Source organism: Capsaspora owczarzaki (genome assembly GCF_000151315.2).
Source record: "Capsaspora owczarzaki ATCC 30864 unplaced genomic scaffold supercont2.6, whole genome shotgun sequence".
Lineage (NCBI taxonomy): Eukaryota > Filasterea > Ministeriida > Capsasporidae > Capsaspora > Capsaspora owczarzaki.
Genome location: NW_011887297.1, coordinates 686,588 through 703,894, shown reverse-complemented (window position 1 = coordinate 703,894; position 17,307 = coordinate 686,588). Strand labels below are relative to the sequence as shown.

Below are 17,307 nucleotides of genomic sequence, written 5' to 3'. Positions count from 1 at the left end.
ATTAGTTGGCTCGCGCTCTTGGGACTTCGTCGTGGTTGAGCAGTTGCCTTCGCACTTCGTATTGCTGACGATGAATGCGTTCGCGGTAGCGTCGCGCTTGCTTCATCAAGCGCTGGCGGAAGGCGAGCGCAAGAATCAGGACGGTAGAGACAGGGTAGACGAGGCGGTCGAACAGAGCGAATGTGGACAACGACGCGCCTAAATGGTCCAAAGCAACAACCGTCAGAACACCGATACGAAAACGACAAATGGAAGCCAACAGGAAAAAAAAAACACCAAAAGCAACTCGAATGCTCACCAAAGACTCGGAGCAAAAGCACATGCGTGGCTACGTAGGGAATCGCAAGAAGCAGAGCCAAAAACCATGTAATGCGCAGGGAAAAGCGTGCAACGGCTGGAATCTCCGCCCAAGTGGCAACAAGGTGCTGAAGGGCCAAAGAAGCCAAACAACAATCCCGTCAGAATCAAGGTACTCGAGCTGCAACAAACACGAACATGCAATCCGAATGTCACGTCGTTACATGATAGAGAGCTGTCGGGAGTTGTTGATGGCCCAAACAAATCATCAAGCTCAGGACCAGCTTGATGAAGAAAAAGCCCGTCGTGTAGGTGCTCTGTTGGAAAACACAGCAGGGTGATTAGCAAACACAGCAGGGTGATTAGCAAAAAAATAAAAATCGACAAGTCGAGATCTCGGTACTGTCAGATTCACTCCAGTCTTCGACAACAAGCAAAATGAAGCGAGATACCAGCAGACCCGTAAGCATCGGAATGCCAGATAAAAGGAGGACGAAAGCAGTGAGCATCTGCGCAAAAGGCAAAAATGGGAACAAGGAGTACTTTGTCAGTCATGAACAGTGCCAAGCATCACAGAGAGGGCGACTGAGAAACGTACCGCCAAACCACGCGACAAGAGCGATAGAATCGGCATAGGACTGCGCCACATTGCCAAACGCACTGCCGATGCAATTGCCAGCGCACAGCAGACGACGCCAGTCAAACCAATCTCCAACACTTGCATTGGCGGCAAGCGAAGCTCAAACTTTTGAACCACCGCCTGGCTGATGCCCACTGTTGAGGTCGAAAAAACAAACAACAATCTCAGGTGAGCACGAGACACACGCACGCGCGGCACAAAACTACGAACAAGCGGGACGACGCACTGATGATCGAGATGACAAACGAGTACAGCAAGAAAAAGGTCAGCCAGAGAAGCCCGAGCGCCACGATAACGCGTGCCGCAAAGAACTTTGGGCGAGTGTACGGGACGTTCTGAGGACGACCGTCATCGTCACCGCCCGCGGCTGCAGCTGCGGGATTGTCCACGCCATTCTCATCCTCGTCATTTTCGTCGTCGTCGTCGTCCTCAAAATCGGCTTCGTCGAGAGCATCATCTTGAGCATCCACGGCGTCCAGTTCATTCTCATCGTCATTCGCAGCCTGGGCGTTGTTGTTGTTGTTGTTCCCAAGCAGCCATCCGTCCACCAGCTGGTTCAAGTCGAGAGGTGGTCCTTGCTCGCGTGGAGGCTGCGGCTCTGCTGCCTGTGGACGCTGGACATTCTCGCGAGCAGCATTCTGAGGAGCTGCAGGCTCGGCGTTGGGATCGTTGGCGACCATGGCGGCGACATTGTCACCGAAAAAGTACGCACGGAGCCCGAGAACGCTGCTCACAACCTCCAGCCAGACATCAACGCTCACCTCGACAACATAGTCGAGATCAATCAGCAGGCGCAGCAGTCGGAAGGATGAAATGTAAAACAAGAGCCCGATTGGAATGCCCAAGGTCATGTCCATCGCCTTGCGCAAAGACATATCGGGACCCGCGAGTGCGTGGTCTGGCATATCCAGCGCCAGGGCGTCATGAAGGTTGCTTGTTGCGTTCAGCTCGGCGAGATTCCACGCTTCGGAAGAAGAAGACGCGGTCGAGTTGACGAATGTTGCATTCGACGCGGTTTGGTGCAGGAATTCTTGCCAGTTGAACATCCAGCAGCTCAATTGGACAGGTAGCCACACCACCAAGAAAACCTGAATGCCGTAACTGGCCGCAGAGAGGCACAGACGACGCGCGTGACGGAAGAGGCTCAGCTGGATCATGTCGGCGATCGGCCGGAAGTTTGGGTCGCTCGGGTGACGCAAAAACCATAGCATGCCCGGCCGCACAATACTGTGCACGATGGCCACAAACTCGGCAAAGTTGAACAGCATGCACATGCCGAAGAGCCAGTGGTAGAAGGAGGAGACGAACGGATGCGCATAGAAGAAGGCCCGGCGGTCGGCCAGCGTCTTGTCAAACAGGGAGAGGGTGCAGAGGTCAAGCCACCAGCCCGTGAACAGTGGGAAGAGGAGAATTTCAGTCAGGGTGAGCAGGGTGACGCGGAGATAGGCGCGAAGAAAGACGAGCACTTCGACAAGCCTGGTGGAAAGCTCGGACTGGCTGTCAATCGAGAGCACGATTGCCAGGACAACAATTTCGCTGGAAATGGAGAGCGTCCAGCCGACGAGGAGATTGGCCAAAAGGGGCGAGACGGCAATCACACTGGAAAGCAAGTCGAGCTCCATACGCCGATTGGCCACAAAGAGAAAACCGGCTCCAAGATAGGCGGGCATGACGAAAAAGCAGCAAATAAACACAAGCGCACAGCCCGTAAACACGGTGGCGTTTGTGACGAGTTGAGAAATGTTGCCTCGCAGCCCAATCAGGTCTTCGAGTTGCTCCATGCCCCGCTCGTCTTCCTCGACAGCGAGCTGAGCAGCGAGCCGTGCGTCATCTTGCTCTTGCATCAGTTCATTGGCGATGGCCGCGACATTCGCTGCGTCGCCGGCGGCTTGCGCGTTCGCAGGCTCAGCATCAATATCTTCCCAATCCATCTCGTCGTCGTCGTCGGCAGCAGCGGCAGCAGCTGGCTGCTGATTGCCGTCAAGTTGGGGTGCTGCGGCAGCGGCAGCCGCTGCTGCTTGTTGCTGCGCCTCTCGAGCCTGTTGAAGGGCATCTTGCTCGTCGGGAAGCAAATCCACCGCTCGCAATCGGATGAGAGGCTGTTGTTGCACGTCTTCCGGGGCATCAGCAGGTGGGGCTGCAGCTGCGTCATCGTTGTTTGCATTGTTGTCTTCTGCTGCTGCTGCCGCTGGCTGCGGCTGCGGCGGAGCAACTCGTGCATTCTCGGCATGAGCCGGAGCGCGGCCATTTCCATGCACAATCTGCTGCGCACGCCGCAATCGCTCCATACGTCCCCTTCGCCGCTGTTCGGGTTGGTGCTCTCCAGCGTTCTGCACAGCAAACGTTCTTCATATTAGTGTACGCTCACAATCGATACACACTTAACCACATCCATTTTGTCAGTCCTCTTACTGGTGGATCATCAAGCTCTGGATTGAGCAAGTAGGGCCGGGAGTTTAAAAATTCGCGCATGCTGATGATGCTTAGCACAACGCCAGTCATCAACAGACACAGCATTCCTCCAATGCCGATAGTGCTGGTTGGAAAATCAAGAATTCATCACAGAGTGTCGTGAGTCGCCGCCGCCCACGCCCACACCCCGAACCGAAAAGGTCTCCTCAACGACCCATACAACAGCAGCGATCAGCAGCAGTCTTGACTTACAAGGCAATGTGGTGAGCGCCTGTCGATCCGGATGGCATAAATTCGGCCACCCAGCCGGTAATGTAAGGAACAAGACCGCCCCAGCAGGCGAGAACGAGGACATAGCGACCTCCCTTGAGACCAGCATTCCATGCATTCTGGGTGTAAGAAGCGAACGGTTAGCGAGGGGAGCGTGTTGGCGTGAAGCGCTTTACAGCTCAAAGTCATCACACATGCAGTTCCCCCCGGGGCTCTCTACGCCACCCAAGCACCAACGCATCTGCATGAGTATTTACCACGACAGTGCCATAGGCGAGTTCAACCGTGGACAGCTGTGCCGGGGCGTTGGACGCGTAGACCGGCCTGAACGAGAACCGAACTCCGCACAGCTCGCAGCGCGTTGTTCCCGCGTGCTCGAGCCACTGCTGCAGACTACCAATATGGTTTTGATCATCATTCACAAGCAATCAGAGAGACAGAGACACACACACACAGAGGGGACAGGTGAGCTCCCAATCGTCGCAATAGTCTCGGCAGCCAAATCTTCCGCACACACTTCCCCCACCACCACCTCCGCCTCAGCTTCAAGCGCGATCAACGAGGGAAGGTCGCAACAAAGCGAAACGCACCAGTCTGCATGGACGTGTCGGATGGATCCCGTGCACTTGCATGGATGGTAGAGCGGCATGGCTGGCGTTGCTTCCAAGCGGCACACTCGGCAAATGTCCTCGCCGTCCTGCTCTGCTGCCGAGGAGGAGTGCTGTCTGTGTGGAGGGTTAGGAGGAGGAGCAGCAGGGCGTGCACCCATGCTGGCGGCTGGACGTGGCACCACGACTGGCTCTGCACCGTCCATTGCGCGCGATCAAACAGCGAAAATCGAGGTGAAAGCACACAATTGCACAAAAGGACTGAATGCCATAGGGCACAATGTACATGACTTTCTGGTGGCTGTTTCACTGATAGGGGGTGCGAATCAGTTAGCGCTGGGTTTGGGGGTTGATCGTCGATGTCTGAGCAGCCCAGTTCCCAGTCCAAATTTGAACCGACTGGTCTTACAACAACGGGCAATACTGCAGTTGCGCTGCTCTTGCTTCCACAAGAATGGGGAGCAACTTCCGAGCGACTTACTACAAGACGCTCGGAATGAGTGGCGTCGAGGTCAAGCAAGCGTTCGACGCCATGCTCAAGGAGGAGCCCATTGGTAAACAACCAGCAAAACTCAACCTGAAACTGATGACAAACAATCGCGACCCAGTCGCATCGAGCAGCATCTTGTTGAAACTGGAGACACGCTGGTGTGCTGATTCCAGTTGTCTCACACACACACAAGTCGAGCAGCAGAGAGACACAGCAGAAGGGTGGTCGAAGCGACGGGCGATGAACTCGGTCGTCATCGTTTCAGTCAGCTCCCTCTGCTCTCTGCGCTTTGCTCTGCTGTTCCAGTTTCCGGGTACTCTGCGTCATGCGCCAAAACATCACAGTCCTGATGCTGGATTTTCAGAGGCTGTTGCTTGAGTGCATCGAGAACTCGGCAGCTTGATGGCCGAAGAGGGTGGTGGTGGTGTTGTTTGCGGTCTGTTGGTGGGTTGGTGGGTCTGTTTGTGATGTTGGCTGATTGTGGGATCCTGCTTTTGCTGATCTCCAGATATACGTGCGTTGGTCAAGTTCTTATTGCGACACGATGTGCCAGTGGCCATGCAAGTGATTGTCTGGAAGGTTGTACTTGGTAAGTTTGAAACAACAACCACAAACTGTCAACAACAACAACAACCATCGGCTCTGCTGCTGCAAAGCTCGCACGTCACACGTCGTATGGGTCGAACATCGATTGTTAGCAATCATGCGCTTTTTTTGACAGCGGCGGACATGCGGGAAGGATTTTCTTGCACGTTCAGTTTTTTGGCTCATTCGTTTATCATTCGTTTCTGCAGGAGTCCTGCCTGCCCATCGACATGCATGGGAACGAGTCGAACGACAACGGAAAGAGCACTTCGACGAGCTACAACGCACCACATTTGTCTTGTTAGGCCGTGTTGGGTAACGCATACTCTGACGAAAAACACATTGCAGCGAAACTTGGTGTCCGAGCCTCCGTTCTAAGCGTTGTTTTTTGACAATGCTTTGGAAACCACCGTGCAGACCAGAGCAAGAATTCACAACAGAAATAATTGCCAGCATGTGCGCCCTCAATCAGTCGTATTTCGGGCATCGTTTGGAAATGTCGTTCGAACATGTACGCCGTTGTTTTGGATTTTGGTTTTGGAAATCATTTGCCCACTGATCGCGTTCGCTCACTTGACTGCCTTGTAGCGATCCGATCCACAAGAGCTCGAACACACGTGCCATGTGGCGCGCATGTTTTGTGCGCTCTGCCCTGAGGAGTGCGACGCCTTTTGGCTCTGCTCGCAATTCCTGCTGCACCAAAGAGCCAATCCAGCCACATCAGAAGAGGTCGTGAAGGCCGTGCGTGCCATGCCCTTTCCAAAATTTTCACTGCTATACTATTTCGTTAATTAGATAGTTTTGTAATAACAACAACACTCAAAAGAAAAAGCAAACCAAACCGACTGAATCAACAGCAAACCTTTACACTGCGCCAAGAATGTTCTGCAACAGCGCGGTTGCATCCTGCTCCATCCGTTCACTAGAAGAACTCAGTTCCGTTGCACGCGCCTGGAGCGAGGCATCGGCTGTTTGGCCTCCGTTCGCACCCAGGAACCGAAGATACCGCTCAGAACGCTTCACAGCGGCGGCTTCTGGAATCGCCAGCAACTCGCGAACAGAACGGAGTGGACGGTCGCTCAGCGGCCCTGTGGCGGGAGTGACACTCGCGGGGCCAGGGCGAGACAGCCGCGCGGGCGCTGCATACGGGGTGGGCTGCGTCGGCAGCGGGGTGCCAGACGCGAGTTGCTTCTTGAGGCGTGGGTAGGCAGCAGTGCCAGGCAGTGGCTGTGATGGATGCGGAGCACTGGAAGGAATAACAAAGGAGACGGGCCCGTAGTTGCTTGCGATCGAAAACGCACCTCCAGTACCCGGCTGACGGAGGGCGAAGACTTGCGATCCTGCGCCAACACCAAACGGAGACGAAAACACGCCGTCATTGACAAGGCCACCGCCGATGCCGCCAATCGCGTGCGATGGTGGTACTTGGACGCTCGACGCGCTCTGTGTGCGGGTGACGATGGACGGCAAGGACGCAGGAGAGGCCAGGGCTGCCATTTCTTCTTCGCGCTTCTTCTTCTGCTTTGAAATGCTTTGTGGATTGAGGTGGCTGTCTGCGATGTGTGTCATGAGCTTGTTGGAGTATGTGTACCGCCTGTGAGAGAATTGAGTCCGCCAAACAAGCAAACGCAAGCAAGGACGCAAATCGGTGAGTCAACAGGGTCACACACGCACCAAATTGTCACGGAATCAGCCATCACCAAACAAAACATTCACCCTCCCGCAAATTTAAAGACAAAACTCACTTTCCCTCTCGTTCGCAATCCTCCCACTGGCACACGGCGTTTTGGGGATCAAAGTGCGTCTGTTCGACGTGGTCCAGGAGCGCCTGACGCTCCAGGAAAGGGCCCTTGTAGCAGCCAAGCCAGCAGCAGAGCATGGCGCTGGAGGACTGCAAGGGTGTGTTAAAGTAGGCGGCTGGGGTCGCTGCTGCGGCGGCAGCTGCCGGCTCGACCTTGCGAGAAGGAACGGGTGTCTTGTAGCCGCCCGCCATCAAAGAGTCTGCTGCGGCAGCTCCAAACAGCGGCGTCGTTGAGAGAGACATGGGTGTTCCGATGGGAGACGCCCCGATGCTAGCTCCTGTTGCAGACATTGCAAACCCACGCGGCGACGATGCCGACGAAGGTTGTTGGAGCGCCGAGGCCGCAGGCGGGGGAGCCTCCGCCAAGCGCGCGTACTTGACCAGATCTGCCGCCGAGTAGGCCATGACTTGCTGCACGGTCGATGCCATGGCTGCAATGTAGGCACCGCTGCTTCCGGACGGACCGGCAGCCGCAGTGTTTCGCGAGCTGCTCCCTGAACGCGAGGAGGCCGAGGCACCGTGCGCAGCAGGTGCGGCAGCCGGTGCAGCAATCTTGTCGCAAACAGCAACGACAGACAGCGCCGGCGTGTACTCTGTGCTGGGAATGGCGTCTGCAGGGCCGACAGGGGCAAAGCGCAAGGTTGCAACGGCGGTTTCCTCCGGGACATGGGCAACCAGAGGGATTTCGGCAGCCACCCGCAGTGAGCGCGCCTGAATGGCCTCGGACAGCTCCAACCGCAGGCGCTCGAGACTGGCTTGAAGGGCTGACGCTTGCTGCGTGTGGAGCGCCTCTGCAGCCTTGAGCGCAACCGTTTCATAGACACGCTTCTCAGAGGACGACAGTGCACGCCACAGCTCGGAAACGCGCTCGTGCAGCAGACTCGATGAAACGCCCTGGGCAATGGCAGCGCGGATTCCTGCATTGTTCTGACGCACCTCCACATCGAACAGAGCGAGCGGCGGCTGCACCCGGTTGAGCTTTTGGAGGGACTGCTGCTCTTGGGGATTGACCACAAACACGGGCGCCCCGACCGCCTCAGACAGCCCGCCTCGGACCACCTTGGTAGAATTGGTGACTCCGCCAGCAGCCAGCTGGTTGGCCACCAGATTCAAGTCGAGCTGCGCCGACTGCACCGACGAGAACAAGACAAAGTCAGTGTGCAGGAGGCGCTGGGGCTCCTCAGTCGACGGCAGCAGCGACAGAACGCCGTCCTCGGTCGTGGCAAGCTTGAAACGGCTGAAAAAGACATCACGCTCCGCAAAGCCCACAGATCGGCCGAGTTCGTAGTCAGCATGCGACAGAACGGAGATCTTGCAGCCAACCGCCGCCAGAGCGTGAGATTCTGAGCGGTGGGTCAAGAGCAACTCGCGCGGGTGGAGCGACGCGTTGCTCGATGCTTCCAACGTTGTCCTTGATGGTCGCACGAGCACAATGCCTGTAAACATGGGCTCGTTGCTGCAGAGAGTTGGAACGTCGGGAACAACGGTGAGCAAATAGAACGAATTCAGAATTCATGTGCAACATGCAAAGCGGTGGCACAATCGTTACCTTGAAGCGGACAGCCAGATGCGTGTGATTCGCAAAAGCGAACCGGCGCCTGGATCTTCGGTCGACCGCAAGTACACAACTTCGCCTGAGCCATGCGCGCACACACCAATCACAATTCAAAATTGAGTATCACACACACACACGCCAAGGGCAAACGCAACCGTGGTGCTACGTACCGACAACAAATCGCTGAAAATTGACGGGCAATACTCGGAAATCAATCTCATTCGCATTTGCTTGAGTTTGCGCCAACTCGTGCTGTGAATTACAAACGATCGCCAGGTCAGTCTCGCAAAGCGCAGAATAGAGACAGAAAGAAGAAACCGCACAAATACAAACTACTTTGCACTCACCCTGATATCCTGCAGGAAGAGCGGCATCGTTTCATTGGTCATTGCATGGAGCGACGGATACTTGGTATACAAGACAGAGTTCAGCTGGGATTCGTTTTCGGGCGACGGAACAAGATGGTCTTGAGTCGTGTTCCAAGTCTTGATCCGTTGGATGGTGCGAGACTTTTCATTGTACCGGCCGTCGCAGCAAAATACGTCGGCGGGAGCAAAACCGGGTGGGCGCATGTCCCGCAGCCACTCTTTGGTGAAGACGATCGTGCACTCGCTTAAAATGAGGTCGCTGTGGTACCAACGGGCAGTGGCAGCAGGCCCACGGAAGATTTCGTTGGCAAGGAAGGTGGTTTTGACCAGGTGGTACGTCTCGTGAGGGTACAAGAAGGGCGAGCCCCAAATGTAGTAACGCGGCTGGGCAGCAGCGTCCGCACCTGGTGGCGTGTAGCGGTAAATGTTCTCCACCCAGATGACACGAGGCAAGTAGCACTTTCCGTGATTAATTCGAACATAGCCGTCCTTCTTGACAAGGATGCCACGGAGAGTGGCGCTCTCGACCTCAACCAGGCCTTGCGAGGCAGCGTACTTGGCCAACACCTCTTGAATCTGCTGCGGAACGGACAGCTTGTTTGCAAGACCGTTGGCATCAGCAGCAGCAGTAGCAGCAGCAGCAGCAGGCGCAGTGCTGCTACCATTGCCCTCAGAAGCATTGCCAGAGGTCGCAGCGGCAGCCCCGGCGCGCTCCTCCTCTTCCTCCTCTTGTTCGGCAGCAGCCGCAGCCGCGGTGGCCTTGCGCTCTTTGCGATGGCTGGAAGAGCCAGCCCCTCGCTTGGACGCAGCATCTTGGAGTGCTTGCAGCCGGTCCAATTCCGGAAGCGTGCCGTCTGGCGGGGAAAAGCAGGCATCGGGCGTCGAGTCTGTCAGCAAGGCCTCAATCACGAGTTCCCGCTCAAAGTCAACATCGGTAAAGGGAATATGTCCCACGCCCGGCGCAAAGCGACGATTGGCATGCTCAATAAAGAGCTTTTGCAAGGCGACGGAGTCCTCAAAGATGGTCGACCCGGCCTCGTTAAAGATGCGTGCGTTGTGAAACATGAGAAAGATTTCGTGTCGGAAAGCAGCAAAGGACGAGTACGCATTCTCCTCGATGCGCGCCTTGATTGTGCTGAGGTCAATGGGCTCGGTGATGATGGTATAGTACTCGGGCAGCTCGTCCGGCGTGGGGAGCACAACAAAGTCCTCAATCAGCCGGCGCTTTGCCAGTTGGCCAGGGTGTTGCTCGTCTTCGTCGTCGACGGTTGCTGCTTCGAGGACTGCGCACAAATCGTACATGGCACACTGGAGCAAGCGCTTGGAATCCAGCAGGCCGTCGACGCCGGCATCAGAGCAAGCAGTTGTGGCGGCCGACGACGACGACGACGACGACGTTGTATCCATCGCGTTGCCAGGGGACGGTTGCGCCGTGCGGTCTGTCGGCCGGCGCGATTCTGTGCGAGTGCGACCGCCAGGGAACACGTCCGAGGCCACCTCTTCGTGGGTAGCTTCGGACAGCAGCTCCCGCAGCGCCTCTTCATTCAGGATGGTGAGCGACCCAGCCGTGGTGGTGCTGGTGGGCGACGGCTGCAAACGCACGCCGTACTCGTTCTCGTTGGGAATGAGGGGTGCGTTCGCCTGCTTGTACATTCGCATGTAGCGACGGCGAGCGTCTCGCGTGCGCTCGCGGGCAACGGCACGCACGGCAGCCGCGTCCGCGCCCTGTGAAGAGTCGGCGCCATAGTACCGCTGCAGCGCGTCGCACATGGTGACAATGTCATTCAACAGACTCTCGAAGGAATCGTACTGGCCTGCGCCAGCACGCTTCCGAATGGCAATGAAATCGAGCGGCGGATCTGGCGCGTACAGCTGGTGGTAGCCAGGATGCTCTTGCGCGGACGGCACAAACAGGATGGACTTGGCAAACGTGTGACTGTCCTCTGAGGACACGGCAGAGGCGATTTCAGCAATGCACCCCAGACACCGGCGGATGAGCTTGACGATACGCGCAGTGGTTGTGTGCCAGGAGGCGCCCTTTTCGGCGGCAGCCGCAGCAGCGTCGGCGGACTTGCTGCCAGAGCTCGTGTCCATCATGTCACTCTCTTCTCCAGCGCTGCCTGCACCGCCTGCACTGCCAGGAATGTTCTGGCGGGTGGCACGAGAGCTGGCGGCTGGAGGGGTTGAAAAGCGGTCCTTTTGCTTGGTGCTGCTACTACTACTACTGCTGCTACTCCGGGGTGATTGCGCCATCATGGGCGTGACGGCCGTCGCCGCAAAAGCCACATTGGCGTTCGTCCATGCTGCGGGCGATGCCAGCACAGTCGTGGCCAGCGCACTTTTTGTGGTCTCGTAGGCTTTGCGCAGCTTGCCGGCGTCGCGATAGATGGTCGAGCCGCTCTTGTTGTAGTATTCCGCGTTGACAAACACCTTCATCATGTCGTTGTCAAACGCCGCAAAGGTCGAGTACGAGCATTTCGCCGCGGTTGATCCGACGCGCGCCCCAAGGGTGACCGTGTCCATCGGGTTGCCAATGACGGCGTAGTAGTCTGGGAGCTCGAGCGGAGTGGGCAGCTCGGCGAAAATCTCGCCCACAAGCCTGCCACGCTCGCGGTAGGTCACGACGGCATTCAGCAGCGTTGTGCACAGCGAGTGCAGCGGCGCTCCGGCAACAACGCGGTCGAGCACGGCGTTGACCTGCGCCATCGCTGAATTGATGTAGGATTCGAGCGCAAATTTCGCAGCAGCCGCAGGGGCCGCGATCGCCGGCGTTGCCGCTGTCGGTTGCTGTTCTTGATGCGCATTACTGGTGGGTGCTAGACCTGCAGCAGCAGCAGCAGCAGCATCAGCAGTGTTCGCGCCATAGGTCGAAGAGGCATTCGTCGATTCAATCCTTGCGCGCTTCTCCTGCGCTCCTCCTGGCTGGGCGACGCCTGCTGCTGCCGCAACGTCCATTGGAATCGACTCGGACGCGTGATCTTGCAAGCCCTGGGTGGTGCCGTCGTCGTCGTACGGACGCTTCTGGCCGAGGCGAGTCGGATTGCCAGCATTCGAAGCGAGATCTCCCGCCCAATCCATTTTCAAGCCAAAAGAATGAGAAGAGAAGAGGAAAACGAAAAGAAGGATTGGAACAACAAAACAAACTAGTTGCAAATGCGAATTGATGTTGATGCTGCAGATCGATGAAGATGAAGAGGAAGGGCCTTCAAAGGACGATCATTGTGCGCTCTTCCCGCCTTCAGCGCAGACCAGCACACCTCCCTTTCCTCCCTTCCCCTTGACTTCCCCCTGACCTGCAATTCACAACAAAATCTTAATTTTTTTGTCAACAACCCGGCAAATTTTGAATGACAGCCAAATTTTGAACGCAGAATGACCGTGGGTGGGGCAATCTGCTCGTTTTCATCGGTCGGGAGACGGTGTTGTGGTCCCCTGCGACTGCTGCGCGCCGGTGCTTGACCTCCCAAAAGGCTCATTCGATTGCCTTGTCACGCATTTGCGGGATCACAGGCGGGAGTGGGACGTTCTCTCTCTGCCTGTCCGTTTCGCTCAGTGTGTGATTGACCCATGTGGCCCTCTTTCAACGTATTTATTTATCTTTTTTTTTTTTTTTTTTTCAATTTCCCCTGTGTCTCGTCCCTTCTGGTACGATTTGCTGTATCATCCTGTTGAAAATGAATGTCGGTTTTTTTTTTCTTTCTTTCTTTTGCTCAGTGATGCGGCTCTGACACACACGCAAATTCATTCGTGTTCGTGTGGCTCCCCACACACCTCATCGGGCGATAGACAGCAAACAACAACAACAACAACAACAACAACTGCAGCCGGCCTATGCAAGCGCCAACGTGGGGTTCGGTCGGGCGTGGGGTCTGCGGCTTTAAAAGGGCGGCCGCTCGATTTGGACGAGGCTCACTCTTTCAACTCTACCACAGAACAGAGAAAAAAAATGACCAAGACTCCCGAGACCGCTACTACTCCCGACGTCTGCATCGGCATCGACCTCGGCACCACCTACAGCTGCGTCGGCATTATGCAGAACGACCGCGTTGAGGTAAAGCATCTGTGCAAAGGAGGATGAACAAGAACAAAAGAAAAAAAGAAAAAAGAATCAAACCATGTGGCTCCTCGTTTTTTTTTTCTTTCTTTTCTGCTTTCCTGCTTCGTTCTTGCGCGTTGATGCTTGCTGCTGCTTCGAGCATCAGAGGCGTGTTGTAGTGATACAACACAGTCTCTTGCTATGTCGCTGCAGCGAGCATGGAATGGCGTGGAGTTGAAGAAGCGAAAGGGCCATCAAGGGGTCCACGTGGAAAGACACAGCGTGGTTTTTTTTTCTTCTTTTTCCTTTTTTTTTTGGAACAATGCATTTCCACTTGCCTTTGTGCGCTGGGCTTCTGTCTGCTTTGACATTGCAAGCAAAAACAAGCGACCCTTGTTGTTGTTGTTTGCCTTGTCCGAGCACTGAGCCTCCAGCGCGAGCCATGGTTTAACACCAGCTGGAAAGTGTTTTTTCTTTCTTTTTCTTTGTGTTCCTTTTTTTTCGACTTTGCTCTTTGTCTCTCTCTTGCCCTTCTTTCTGCTGGCATCGCACCTTCCTTGCTGTGCGTCTTCGTGCCTGGTTATCTTGGTTATCTTTTGACACGACTCGCCTTGTCGATGTTGAATTGCTGTACCACCAACCTTTTCTTTTTCCCCTTTTATCTTTTCGCCATGTGGTGGTTTGACTTTCCTTTTCCAGCATTATTGTTTTGTTTTTGTTTTACCCATTTTCCGCCATAGCATTGTTCACTAATCCTCGTCGTTTCTTTGTTGTGCTTCCAATAGATCATCGCCAACGACATGGGTTCCCGCACCACCCCCTCGTACGTCGCCTTCTGCGACAACGAGCGTCTGATCGGTGACGCTGCCAAGAACCAGGCTGCCATGAACCCCAAGAACACTGTCTTCGACGCCAAGCGCCTGATTGGCCGCAACTTCTCTGAGGCCACCGTCCAGGCTGACATGAAGCACTGGCCCTTCACTGTCGTCCCCGACGGCTCTGACCACCCCATGATCAAGGTTGAGGATTACCTCGGCGAGAAGGAGCGCCTCTTCGCCCCTGAGGAAATCTCGTCGATGGTCCTCATCAAGATGAAGCAGACCGCTGAGGCTTACCTTGGCCACCCCGTCTCCAAGGCTGTCGTCACCGTCCCCGCCTATTTCAACGACCAGCAGCGTCAGGCTACCAAGGATGCCGGCGCTCTTGCTGGCCTCGAGGTCCTCCGCATCATCAACGAGCCCACCGCTGCCGCCCTCGCCTACGGCCTCGGCACTGACGCTGTCAAGTCTGCCAAGAAGGAGCGCGTTGTCCTCATTTTCGATCTCGGCGGTGGCACGTTCGACGTTTCCCTCCTTCGCATCGACGGTGGCATGTTCACCGTCCTCTCGACTGCCGGTGACACTCACCTTGGTGGCGAGGATTTCGACAACAACATGGTCAACCACTTTGTCAACGAGCTCAAGCTCAAGCACAAGAAGGACATCACTGGCAACGCCCGTGCCCTCCGCCGCCTGCGCACTGCCTGCGAGCGCGCAAAGCGCGTCCTCTCGGTCGCCACTGAGGCTTCGATCGAGGTCGACTCGATTGCTGACGGCTTTGACTTCCAGTCCACCCTCACCCGCTCCAAGTTCGAGAACCTCAACGCTGAGATGTTCACTGGCTGCCTCGACCCCGTCCGCAAGGCCCTCAAGGATGCCAAGCTCGAGACCAAGGACGTCGAGGACATTGTCCTCGTCGGCGGCTCCACCCGCATCCCCAAGGTCCAGCAGCTCCTCCAGGACTTCTTCCAGGGCAAGCCCATCTCGAAGAACATCAACCCCGACGAAGCCGTCGCCTATGGCGCTGCCGTCCAGGGTGCCCTCCTCCTCGGCCAGGGCTCTGCTGCCACCAAGGACGTCCTCCTCCTCGACGTTACCCCCCTGTCCCTCGGTGTTGAGACTGAGGGCTCGATGATGTCCGTCATCATCAAGCGCAACTCGACCATCCCCTGCCAGAAGACCGAGTCGTACACCACTCTTGAGGACAACCAGACCGACATTGAGTTCAAGATTTTCGAGGGTGAGCGCCCCAAGACCGCCGACAACCACCTCCTCGGCGAGTTCATGCTCCGCGACATTATGCCCGCCAAGCGTGGTGTCCCCAAGATCACCGTCACCATGTCCCTCGACGCCAACGGCATGCTCTCCGTGACTGCCAAGGACGAGGCCACTGGCAAGTCCAACTCGATCACCATCAAGAACAACCGCGGCCGTCTCTCTGCCGACCAGATCACCCGCATGCTCGAGGATGCCAAGAAGTTCAACAAGATTGACGAGGCTGTCCGCGCTGGCCAGAAGTCCAAGTCTGAGCTTGAGGCTTACATTTACGACGTCGAGAACGCCATCCCCAACCTCACCGCTGCCAAGCTCAACGGCATCCCCGAGCTTGAGGAGAAGATTGCCGAGGTCCAGGAGTGGATTGCCGAGGCCAAGTCCTTCACCAAGGAGGAGGTTGAGCTCAAGAAGAAGGAGCTCGAGAAGGCCTACCACCCCATGATCAAGCAGCTCTACCAGGCTAACCTTAAGGCCAGCCGCCGATAAAGCGGTTGTATATTTCTGGAGCCCAGCTGCTGCCCGGAATTTGTGTTGTGTTTTCTGCCCAAAACTCTTTTTCTTAATCGCTGATTCCTTTATTTCCCCCCTCATTTTGTATTCAACCCAACATAAAAACGTTGAAAAATTTCACAGCTGGTTTCTTCATTTGCAAAAAGTTTTTAGAAGCGACGACGAAGTGGTTTGGGGTGATGCGAGCACACGACGTATCGAAACAAACTCAAGTCCCGATCAATGCGCTTTGCCCTGAGTCGCGGCGATATTCGAGCCAAGACGATCGCGGTCTTCGGGCGCAAGCAGATTGTCGTGCACCGACATGATACCCTTGAAGTAGCGGACTGTCTTGACCTTGAGTTCCAGGGTTGCATCCTCTGTTGGAGATTTTCAAAGAAAATCTGGTGAGTTTCGGAAAAAACAGACCACCAAACACATTAAAAGAATCAAATCCGCCCTCACCGTCGCAAACAAAGATGGCCCGTGGATGCATTTGGAAGGCACTGACTGTCCACATATGGCTCACGCCTTGCTCAATTGCTTGGTAGAGAGCGTATGCCTTGTGAGCGCCTGTGATGATGATGAGCACCTCTCGCGCGTCCATGACCGTGCCAACGCCAACAGTCAGAGACATCTGGAGAAGAGGAGAAGGGTGGTGTTGCAGGATGAGGCATTCAACCATGGAATGAGCAAAAGCAGCAAAACAAAAAGCAGCGGCGACCACAACAACAACCATTTGCCGGTAAATCGAGTTGTGTGATTTTGTTTTGCACCAACTCATGCCTCCTCACCTTGGGAACCTTGGTGACATCGTGGCCAAAGAAGCGCGCATTGGCCAAAATGGTGTCATAGGCAAGGGTCTTGATGCGGGTTCGCGACACAAGCGACGAGCCAGGCTCGTTGAATGCAATGTGACCGTCGGGTCCGATACCTGTCGGTCGGCCAGCCAATAACGACATTCATACCGCGGTTAGCTCTCAGAAGAACGGAAATGGCAAGCCCTAGCTTCAACACCAATGCAGCTGCAAATTTTTTGTTTACCGCCAAGGAAGAGCTCAATGCCGCCGTAGCTGGCAATTTTGCGCTCATACTCGTCACACTCCTTCTGCAGATCAGGGGCGTTGCCGTTGAGGATGTGGACGTGCGCGGGATCAATGTCAATGTGACTGAAGAGCTTGCTCCACATGAAGGAGTGGTAGCTTTCGGGATGCTCGCGCGGCAGCCCGACGTACTCGTCCATGTTGAACGTGACGACGTACTTGAACGAGATCTCGCCAGCCTTGTGCATCTCGACCAGCTTGGCATACGTGCCCGTCGGCGTCGAGCCCGTCGGCAAGCCCAGCGTGAAGAGGCGATCCGGGCCGGGATTGAACTCGCGAATGCGCGTCTTGACGTACATGGCGACCCATTCGCTGACTTCGTCGTACGCGGGTTTGATGATGAGGCGCATGGCGTATGTAAAATCGTGTGTGAGTGTGTGCGGGTGTTGAAGTAAAAGTTGAAAGACTGACCTGTACAGACAAATTGAAATCGGTCATCACAGTGAGAGCAGAGCAGCATTGAGCATCGCCACGCTGTCTCTGAGTGTGGATTCCAACACACGACACGCCAAACAAGCGGCAGCATGAAAGTCGCGAGCGGCGGAGAGCGAGAATGCAGG

At 55.8% G+C, this 17,307-nt stretch overlaps 5 protein-coding genes across 5 annotated transcripts; 2 read left to right on the top strand and 3 right to left on the bottom strand.

Moving 5' to 3' along the window:
- Position 1: 1 nt before the first annotated feature.
- Positions 2 to 4,433, bottom strand: CAOG_04195 (hypothetical protein; the record flags this gene model as incomplete). Its single annotated transcript, XM_004347970.2, has 10 exons — positions 2 to 198; positions 299 to 425; positions 522 to 614; positions 750 to 806; positions 896 to 1,071; positions 1,164 to 3,267; positions 3,350 to 3,473; positions 3,602 to 3,738; positions 3,877 to 4,012; positions 4,210 to 4,433. 10 exons carry the CDS (start codon positions 4,431 to 4,433, stop codon positions 2 to 4), a joined length of 3,375 nt encoding a protein of 1,124 aa, XP_004348020.2.
- Positions 4,434 to 4,615: 182 nt separating this feature from the next.
- CAOG_04194 (hypothetical protein) lies at positions 4,616 to 6,147 on the top strand. Its single transcript, XM_004347969.2, has 5 exons — positions 4,616 to 4,781; positions 5,226 to 5,306; positions 5,512 to 5,617; positions 5,720 to 5,813; positions 5,891 to 6,147. Exons 1-5 carry the CDS (start codon positions 4,682 to 4,684, stop codon positions 6,095 to 6,097), a joined length of 588 nt encoding a protein of 195 aa, XP_004348019.1. The 5' UTR covers positions 4,616 to 4,681; the 3' UTR covers positions 6,098 to 6,147.
- Positions 6,033 to 12,134, bottom strand: CAOG_04193 (hypothetical protein). Its single transcript, XM_004347968.2, has 5 exons — positions 9,006 to 12,134; positions 8,829 to 8,910; positions 8,653 to 8,737; positions 7,048 to 8,559; positions 6,033 to 6,896 (listed from the first exon to the last, which is right to left on the bottom strand). The coding sequence occupies exons 1-5, from the start codon at positions 12,102 to 12,104 to the stop codon at positions 6,167 to 6,169; spliced, it is 5,508 nt and encodes a 1,835-aa protein (XP_004348018.1). The 5' UTR covers positions 12,105 to 12,134; the 3' UTR covers positions 6,033 to 6,166.
- A 764-nt stretch (positions 12,135 to 12,898) lies between these two features.
- CAOG_04192 (hsp70-like protein) lies at positions 12,899 to 15,787 on the top strand. The gene is made up of 2 exons (XM_004347967.2): positions 12,899 to 13,077; positions 13,848 to 15,787. Exons 1-2 carry the CDS (start codon positions 12,973 to 12,975, stop codon positions 15,639 to 15,641), a joined length of 1,899 nt encoding a protein of 632 aa, XP_004348017.1. The 5' UTR covers positions 12,899 to 12,972; the 3' UTR covers positions 15,642 to 15,787.
- Positions 15,785 to 17,158, bottom strand: CAOG_04190 (glucosamine-6-phosphate isomerase). Its single transcript, XM_004347965.2, has 4 exons — positions 16,689 to 17,158; positions 16,439 to 16,578; positions 16,110 to 16,281; positions 15,785 to 16,024 (listed from the first exon to the last, which is right to left on the bottom strand). The coding sequence occupies exons 1-4, from the start codon at positions 17,095 to 17,097 to the stop codon at positions 15,885 to 15,887; spliced, it is 861 nt and encodes a 286-aa protein (XP_004348015.1). The 5' UTR covers positions 17,098 to 17,158; the 3' UTR covers positions 15,785 to 15,884.
- Positions 17,159 to 17,307: the final 149 nt, after the last annotated feature.